General features: G+C 47.7%; 1 protein-coding gene and 1 long non-coding RNA gene across 2 annotated transcripts in view; one reads left to right on the top strand and one right to left on the bottom strand.

The window, feature by feature from the left end:
• Positions 1–2,799, bottom strand: part of ANP32A (acidic nuclear phosphoprotein 32 family member A) — a 37,558-nt gene extending 34,759 nt beyond the window's left edge. Inside the window, exon 1 of the mRNA XM_034994765.1 lies at positions 2,573–2,799. Within this exon, the coding sequence (XP_034850656.1) occupies positions 2,573–2,626 (54 nt within the window). The 5' untranslated portion in view covers positions 2,627–2,799. The remainder of the gene's footprint in view (positions 1–2,572) is intronic.
• LOC118003682 lies at positions 27–3,729 on the top strand. The gene is made up of 2 exons (XR_004677385.1): positions 27–188; positions 2,649–3,729. It is a non-coding gene; the product is annotated as an uncharacterized LOC118003682 (long non-coding RNA).
• The last annotated feature ends 5,882 nt before the right edge of the window (positions 3,730–9,611 follow it).

A 9,611-nucleotide genomic window follows, 5' to 3' on the forward strand; every position in this document is an offset into this window, starting at 1 on the left:
GCCGGCCCGCGCCCCGCGCCGCATGGAGCCCGGCGCCCGCACTCGCAGCCCCGCGCTCGGCGCCGGCCGCGCCATGGGGGAGGGGCGGGGCGGGCCGCGCGAGACCCGGGAAACATGGCTGCTCGTCCTATTTCGGCGTCGCGGCGTGGCCACCAGCCCCCGGATCCGAGTTGGGAGAGGCTCCGAAGGTGGGTGTGAGGGGGCCCCGGGGGGAGCGCGGCGGGGAGGGGCGCAGGGGGCGCTCGCCGAGAGCTATTTGTCTTAAGAACGGTTAAAAAAAATAGTTCCTCCTCCCCCACCCCTTTTGTCCCTCATTAGCTAGCTTTCTCTCTCTCCCTCCTCCCCAAATGTGCCGAAAGTGCCCCCTCCATCCCCTCCCGCGCCCCACCCCGCCTCGAAGCAGGGGGCAGGCGAGTGGGCTGGGAGACTCGGAGGCGAGGGGGCGAAGCGTGAGAAATCGCTCCCAGTTCGGCGCGGCGCGCTCCCCTCCCCCAGCACATACTCGGGGAAGTTTAAAGAGCCGGTTCGACCCGCTTTCGATCTCGCTCCCAGTTGGCCAGCCGTGTGGCTGGGGTTGGCCGGGCGAACCGCGCCTCCACACCCACCCGCCACGACCCCGGCCCCCTACAGTGCGCCCTTCCCCCTCCGCACGGGGGGCTTCCGGAAAGTACGCGGGAAGACCGCGGCTCCGGCCCCCTCCCCCATCACCACACCCAGCCCCCAAATCCTCCGGCTCGGGGTCTAAGCCGGGATGAAACCGGCCAGAGAAAGACAAACCGCCGGCAGATTGTTCGCGGAAACTCCTGCCTTCTCGGCGGGCACCCCCTCCCCTCCCTCCGCCACCCCCTCCCCGCCCTGCGCGCCATAAGGCACTGCACGTCTACAGTCCACAGCTGCGTTATGATGGGGGGGCACAAAAAGGATCTTGTTTTCAAAAGTCTCACTCAGGTTTGGGGGAGGAACTAGAGAAAAAGAGGAAGCAAGGCCTGCCTCCGCCAGGGATTCGGGTTTTAACGGGCTGGAGGGGCGACAGGTCAGCGCACAGTGCTCCCCGAACTCCCAACTCTGTGGAACCGTGGCCACCGAGGCTGGAGGAAGGGTCCTCCCGCCCGCGCCGCCCTGGTCTCCGGAGGGGTCGGGAGAGGAGCCGGCCAGGGTCTCCGCCCCAGGGCCGGGGTCTCCTCCGCTGAGCCGCCAACTCACATAAAACACTGTTTGAAAGCGAGAGGGAGACAGAAATACAAACGAGCGTTCGAGTAACCCACCCTCACCGTCCCCCTCCTTGGGGGTGGGCTTTCGCCCGAGCCTCCCGGTTCCCATCCGTGCAAGTTTCCTCCGGCCGTACTCCCGCCGCTGCCCAATCAATAACGGCGACCAGAAGGCAAACTCCCATCCCGGAGCTGCGTGTTTCCTATGCCCGCATAAATCTGGACCCAGCCAATACCCACCACGGGCACCAGGTCTGGGCAGCTCCGTCCTGACAAAGTTTCCCGTGCCCGTGTATTAACCAGGCGCCGAATGGCTGCCGAGGAGCCCACCCCGGAGAAAGACTGGCCGGGGGGCGCGAGGGCTCAAAGGCTGGCATCTTAGCGAGGCCGGAAGGAGCAGGGGCGAGGGGGGACCGGGACGTAGCCTTCGGGTAACTTGCAATAGCGATCGCTCGAGGTGGGGAGGCGCGGGGATTATCTGTGCCTTTGCACGTTCGAAAATCCCTCCCCCCTTCCAATTTATCCTCCCTTCGGAAGGAAAGGAAGAAACATCAGCATCTGGCCCGAAGGTGGGGTGGAAAGAGTGAGGGAGAAAGAGGAGGAGAGGAAGGGAGTCAGAGAAAGGGAGGGAGGGAGAGAAAGGGCGCGTTCACGAACACTACAAAGTTACAAATATGGCTCCCCCGTCTCTCGCCTCATCACTGCAAAGAAATGAAGACGCACTTTAAACTCGAGCCATTCCCAACTCCACTGCAGCCCCCTCCCCACGCGCTCTCCCCGGGGGCCTCGGCCCACATTTATCAGAAACTAAACCGGACTCGCGAAGCCCAAAACTTATTGTGTGTGTGCGAGCGAGAGAGAGAGAGAGAGAGAGAGAAAGGGAGGGGGAAGGCGCGGGAGGGGGGCGGAAGGGGGGATTCATTTATAAAATATAAAACCCCCCTTTTTTTGTTGTTAAATCCAGGAGGCAGCCCCCCTCCTCCTCCTCCCTCGTTAATCTTCCCCCCAGACGGAGTCAAGGGAGCAGCGAGCTCAGAGGGTTATTTTGCCTCATTCTCTCCGACCCAAACGCGTGCGCCCGCTGGCCCCCGGTGGGTGCACACTCGCACGCACACTCTCGCACCCACACTCGCACACGCGGGAGCACACGCACAGGTAGTCACACACCAAGGGCAGCGGCGGCGGCAGCCGGAACATGCTCGGATGGCATTGCAACCCCCCAACCTTGCAATTCATTTGCAGTCCGACCCCCAAACCCACACCTCCCGGGCGCCCCCCCTCAAAAAAAAGTGCCTCCCCCCAACGCACACACACACACAAAGTAGGAGAATGGACCGACAGAGATATTTTTGGCAAATGCTCACATCAGAGGGCGTCCTGTTCCGCAGCTCTAAATGAATCCGTTTGTCCATGTCCATCTCTCGCGCTCTCTCTCTGCAGAGGCTCCCGCGCCGGCGGAATTCAATCAATAAACCCCGAACCCACGGCCGCGCGTTTTAGGACTTTGAAGGCTCAACCAGCTCCGCTCGGTTCTCGAGCCCCCAGCACCCGCGGCGCACACTAACCTGATCACGGTGGAGGCGGGACCTGCGGTTCGGCGGATGAGCGGCAACAGCTGGAGCCAATCGCTGCCGAGGGTGTCCGGGCAACAGCCAATGGTGGCGGCGGCGGGGGGGGAAGGGACCAATGGGCGGGCTGCGCAGCCGGCCAGGGAGGCTCAGCCATTTGGTTGTGGTGCCCGAGACGGACCCCTTTAGATTTCGGGGCGGCTGAAGATCGCGGCGGCTGCTTGGTGGCTGAGCTAGGGGGGTGGGCAGAATGGCGGGGGAAGGGAAGGTGACTGCGCCTGGAGGGCCGAGCCGCTCGGCCTCGCCAGCCTGCCGCCGCCTCAGCGTTTGGCCGGGGGCGGGGCCGCAGGTGCGTTACTCGAGGGGGAGGGGCGCGGCCGGACGGGTCGGGGTCGGGGTCCTCGCCCGGCCGAGGGCTTCGCAGGGCCGTCCTGGGCCTGTCCGCGTCGCTGGACCGGGTTGGCTAAAGAGGCGGGCGGCGCGAGATCTGGGGGCCCCGGGGCTGCCCGGCGGGCGAGCGGGCGGATGAAAGGCCTGGAAAGAGGGGGAGGGGTCAAGGGTGCAGTGGGGGGAGGGGCTGGTCACTTTCTGGGTCCGGCGGGCCGAGCTGGTAGAGCGTGGCTGCTGCCTTCCTCTTCCTCCGCGGGTACCCACCCCGGGGCTGCGGCTCACGGCCCGCGCGCCCCTTCGCCTCGTCCTCGTCCAGCCGTGGCCATCGCCGCCCCTCTAATAAACAAGTAAATGAAAGCAAGATGCGTCCACCTTTGGATGACTTTCCTCGCGGTCTTGACCCTCTCCACGGAGGGGCATTTCAGTTTGCTGTCATATAAGGTCAGCCAGGAAGGAGCGATCACCAGGAGGCACCCAGGATCTTGTTCAGTCAATAAATGAATGAAGACCATGGATTAAGGATTGTTGCTGAATATATTGAATATTAAAAAGTGAAAAAGGAAGGTGCTAATAACTCCTGGTGTTCTGGACCAAACATAATTTGTGGGCTTTGTAGACCTAGTGAAAGAAAACGGCGCACAGTTTATTCTAATCGCCCACCTGAATCATTTGGTTCAATTTGAGTTGCCAAAGAGGCTCTATTTGGAGGACTTTCTCCAGGTTTTACGGTTTGCTGGCTTCGGTGTTTTTTTCTTCTTTTTTTGAATCACATTAGTTGTAAGACCTAAAAGCCTTCACTTCCACTGGGTTACCCACTTCTTATGGCCAGGCCTTGGACCTTGTCATTTACCAAGTTGGGTGCCTGTGGCTAATAAGTCGTGGGGATTGTTGTCAACAAGGACAGATACATCTTTACCCTTCCACACAACTGTTTTTCAGTGCTTATACTTCTACAGGTCTATACTCGTCCTTACACACTCCAAGGTGGTGTTTTGGGGGGATACATTGTGTTTATTTTTCAGGCACATGGGTTCAAGGGAGAGAGAAACCAGTATGTGTGTTGCAAATTAGAAGTATTGTTACATAACATCAATACAGTTTCTTTCTTGAGCATATAAAGTTTAGGAGGAAATAGAAAGTGACAGAATGTAAATAAAACGCACATACAGAATGCTCACACTGGGGAAGAAACTAGTAACTTTATTGTAACCTGATGGATTGTAAATATAAAATCCTACAGCTAAGCATTTTACTCAGTAAATTTTTCTTTCAGATAAAACGATCAGTGGAATTTGAAAAGTGATCATGTTTACTCTGAGTAACTGGGAAAGGCAAGATAAAAATGGAAAGTCATTGTTTTATTTCATCTGGGTATAAATACTATAATGTATTTGACTTGTTGACTTAGCTGACATTTGTCTTCCTCAGTTTTGTTCATCTTTCTGAACTCAATTTGTGTACTTGGAATTCATTTATTTTTAAATTGTATTGGCTTTGTTAAAGAACATACAGGGATCCCAAATTACCTCTCTTTGCCGGAGTCAGTTGTTATTTCTGGATATAGCATTTAAGGTTGTTTTGAAACAGAGCTCTTCATCACACACACATTAGGTCAATATGATGTATAGAAGCTATGTAACAACGGAGTACTGAAGTTTACATTCTCTTTGATGGTAAATACTCGTCTTCAATTTGAATTTTTAACCACAATTAAGTCCACACTGCTAGCAATGTGATACCGAACAGTGGCTTTCCAGAGGAGTAATCCTTTAAAAGCCAGCCAATCAAATGCAGAGATGTTCCTGATCCAGCTCTGCTAAACAGAAGCAAGTAGCTCACCTTATCATACAAAGATTGAAGAGGATGACTTGAAAGCCCAAAGCCCCGTTAAAGAGAGTGTACAGGAACAAATTAAAGTTGGAATTGAAAAAATTATGGCTTGATCACTAAGTCAAAAACAGTAAACTTAACAGTTGTTTTTAGAAGCATCTTTTATACATTTTGATAACATTTTGTATATGGTGTTAGAAAATTGAAAGAAGGCTTCACTAGATTCCAATCTTACAGAAGTTGAAATACCCAAAAAGTATATATAACCAATTGAATACTTAACTTTCCATCTTTCCAAAATGCTTTAAAAGAACAGATTTCCTCTTACTTTTACAAATAGATTTGTTTGTAGTTTATTTCTAAGAAATGTTCATTTATTTTGACTTTTTCTTATCAAAAGGAAGTGGGAATTTAACTCAGCTAAAGCTTTGCCCCATGCTACTGGACCAAACGTTTAAAAAAAAAAAAGACCAAATTGCTCTTATATTCCTTATTTTGCAGAGTTGTTTCTTAAATTCCATTTCATTGCATATTATAGTAGTAAATAAATGCTCTGAATGGTTCTGAGTATCAGAAGATAGAGTAAGAAAAGAAGCCCATTTGATAATGGGAGTTAGGTTATAAAAGTATTTGCAGTCTGTAACTTCTAGAGCTGGACTGGATTCACACTGAGAAGAATAAATGAGATACAATTCACAGGCTTGAGCCCATCGGGAGAAAGATGGCCTTCAAGTAAGGAAAGTTCTCTTCCTGCCTTCCAGAATATTTTCCTTCAAAAACCATTCCAGACAAATGAGCATCCTCTTTTGTTCTCTAAGAGGTATGAGCAATGGGTGTCTTAGCTTCTTGGTATGTGTTGCAAAGTACTGTTTTATAAATAACCCGCAGTGATGCTGCTACCATTTAAGCTCTTTGCCCTTGTTTGGTCTCCACAAAGATGGAGACCCTCTGGTTAGCATTCACTTTTTGAGCTGAGCTAATGTATTCACAGTTCAAGTTTTTGTTCTTCAGCTTGAATCACATACATTGGAACCTGGCCATAGTACTTTTTCACCTACATCATGCTTCTGCTGCCTGGACCCCAAAAGACAATGCTGTGGAAAGACTCCAGCTTAATTATGTTCTCTTTTGTCTTTCTATATAAATAGCTTTAGAAATGTAGATTATTCTTTTGAAATCCATGGTAACAAATGTGAAGACTACTGCATTTTGATTTGAATAGCAAAGGAATGTTGAGGTCCAGGATCTAAAAAGTTAACTATTAATTCATTTGCTTAATAAAGCATTGAGTGGTTTTATTTTTTTAATTATTGAAGTTACCTTTTCAATGGGTTGCACATGGAGAAAAAGCACTGTTACATGAAAGCAGTCATTTTATGTGATTTTTAAAATAGTAAAAATCTTAAAACCACCTTAAAGATGGTTTATTTTGAAAAGGGAAAAAACAACAACTATCACCTGCACACTAGTTTGAAAATCTCTGGAGATTTTTTGAGTCCAATTCTTAAATATATTAAAGCTAATTCGGGGGTAGCAATAAGAGATAGTTTGATTACCGTTCACCAAGAAGAAAACCAGAGCTAGAAGAAAACAGATGCCTTCAAGGCAAATACTGGAATGAGGAGCCATTAGAACAAGACTGTGGCTAAAGGCAAGCTAGGTTGAAAATACTGAAATGCAATTAATTTAGAACCTACTCCTTTTTTAAATCTACCTGCTGTTGACGTTTGCCTCTGAAAAAAAGGTACTAAAGTCTATTAAGATATAAGAGGTAGAGAACAGACTTTCTAAGAACTTTTCATATATTTACTATTTGCAAGTAGTATTTCTAATTTTACGCATACATAGCAAAACTGCCCTCTCATTATTTACTTTGTGGCAGCAGTTATGATTTGTACATGTAAGTAATGATTTTAAAATATAAATCCTACAACTCTTCTTGAATTAGAGATCTATTTCATGCATTCTGAGAAATTAGTAGTTTTTAAGTGAATTTCTAGTTGAAATAGTGGTCCTCGGGAGAGTAAACCTATATCCTAAATTTTCTCTGTAAATCTTGAATCCTAGCTTGAATATAAAAATGATGCCTTCGTTTGCACATGACCAAACAAAGCGGGCCATGTTAGGTGTCTGAAGACTTTTACCAGGAGAGGAACACTGGCTTCCCTCTGCTGGATTAGTTCTGTCCCAAGGATGTACCTGAAATCATTTTATATGCCTTCACTTCTACATATATTTACTCAAAGGAAACGAGTAAGTGTGACAAATATTTTTCCCTAGGCTGGACCAACTCATCATGTCTGTGTTTATGTTCATACTGAGAAGCAATGCTACAGATAAGGCCGAATAGCAGGCAAATAACAAGCATGTTGATCGCAATGTGGTAGCACTTTTTATAATAGCTAAAGAAACAATATATTCATATGCCCAGGAAAAAGTTGGAGAGACTATGCACCAGAAAATGTTTCTTTAAAAAAAAATTTATTTATTTATTTATTTGTCAGAGAGAGAGAGAGCGCACAAGTAGGGGGAGCGGCAGGCAGAGGGAGAAGCAGGCTCCCCGATGAGCAGGGAGCCCGAAGTGGGACTCGATCAGGGATCATGACCTGAGTGGAAGGCAGACGCTTAACCAACTGAGCCACCCAGGCGCCCCTGCACCAGAAAATGTTTCAAAATTTTTTTTACAAAGTTGCTCTGTGGTGATGGGGTTACAGTGTTTTTTGTTTGTATTTTCTAAGTCTTTCAGTTGATAATTTTTCCAATAAGATAAAGTTTTAATGGAAATATAAGTATAGCAGATTTGGGGGATGTTCGTGCTAGCTGGAATTCTTGGTTGCAGACTACAAATTTTCCCCAACCAATGCAAGCAGAAAGCAATTTCATATAAGGCTATCACAGAACGTAAGAATAAGGTCCAGGAAAAGAGCAGGAGAGAGGGGAAACTGGGCAGTGTTCCAGTATAGTCTGAAGAGGAACCCCCCAAACCACAGAAGTCACCTCTAAACTGTGGACTGCACCCTGCCATTGCTGCAAGTGATCTCTCAGGAGCCTCCATTTTTGTGTCGCTCCTTCAAGGTTCAAAGCCCCTGGTAGGAACATTTGCAGATGCCCCAGCTGTCAGGGAAAAAGATTATCTGCCCTCTTTAGTTTCTACAGTGGGATGTGTGACCCTGCCTCCTATCTATTTTAGGATTCTGCCCAAAGAGTATTCTGATGCTAGGGGACCAAAAGTAAAATCCACTAAAGTGTTCTGATTGAACAATACTGTGAAGGTTTCCTAATGATCCAAATTACCCCCATCTTAGCTCCTCTCTGGCTCCCTACAACTTACCAGGAAGAGACTCGCTATGGTCTGAATGTTTGCACCCCCCACCCCAAATTCACATGTTGAAATCCTAATCCCCAAGGTGATGGTACTAGGAGGAGGATACTCCTAATAGGAGGTGACTAGGTCATGAGGCTGGACCCTCAGGATGGAGATTCGTGTCTTCATTAAGGAGGACCCACAGAGTTCCCTAGTCCTTCTACCATGTGAGGATAGAGCAAAAGTACAACTCAGAAGAGGGTGGCACCTGATCTCAGACTTTTAGCCTCCAGAACTCTGAAAAATAAATGTTTTGTTTTGTTTATAAACCACCCAATCTGGTATTTTGTCAGAGCAGTCCTATCAGACAAGACTGCATCATCTACCTAGGATCAACCTAAAACAGAGCTAATGTCTGAAATCCTTAATTTCCTTCCAAATGCTTCCCTCTCCAAATCCTAGGCCATAATAAACAATATATTATTGTTCATGTCAATGCAATACTTAACGGAACTGATAATAACTTTAAGACTTTGAGAAGAAGGCTCTCCAGTAGAGATATTTGATTTTAAGTCACAAGGAATTTAGTCCTGAGGGATACACTAAAGATAGGAATAATCTATTATCTAATAGTCTTATATTGCAGCGATCTCTGGCTATCAAGCGATAGAAGATCTTGAGTAGTGATGTATTTATTACTGCTGATGGGTTTCCATCTGCCACTCTGAGCACACGTTCAGGCTCAAGTGCAGGACGAAGCTGAAGTGGATGAGATTTGTTGTAAAAATTTATTGGGAGTAGGAAAGTGGTCACAGGCTAAGTAAGGGATCATAAAAGGATACAGTCACTTTAAGGACAATTTTGGAGAAAAAATGCTGATGGTGAAAGAAATGTCAAAACCACAAACACATCAAAGAGGCCCATATTCCTGGGAACAGAGAGGAAGGTCGTAAAGGATCTGCTTGTAGAAAACATATTAATCCTGGGGTACTGTCCTCTTTCCTCTTGCCCCCCATCATCTCAGGTCACTTAGCTCCTATTGCTTTTCAGCTAGAAAAAGCAAATGATATCCTCGCGAGGACTCTGAACAATGTTATAGGAATTCAACTGTTTTTAAGTTTGGTTCTTATAACTACTAAAGCATAGCTTAACTGTTATATGAATATAAGTTCCTTACAAATGGCAATCACTTCTCTCCAGAAATGCAGTGCTAAAGATTCTGTTCATGCACACACAACAGGCAGGCTCCTCATGACCACCTGTTTTTATTTATTTATTTATTTATTTATTTATTTATTTATTTATTTATTT

Source organism: Mirounga leonina, unplaced genomic scaffold, assembly GCF_011800145.1.
Source record: "Mirounga leonina isolate KUSES-001 unplaced genomic scaffold, KU_Mleo_1.0 Mir_91, whole genome shotgun sequence".
Lineage (NCBI taxonomy): Eukaryota > Metazoa > Chordata > Mammalia > Carnivora > Phocidae > Mirounga > Mirounga leonina.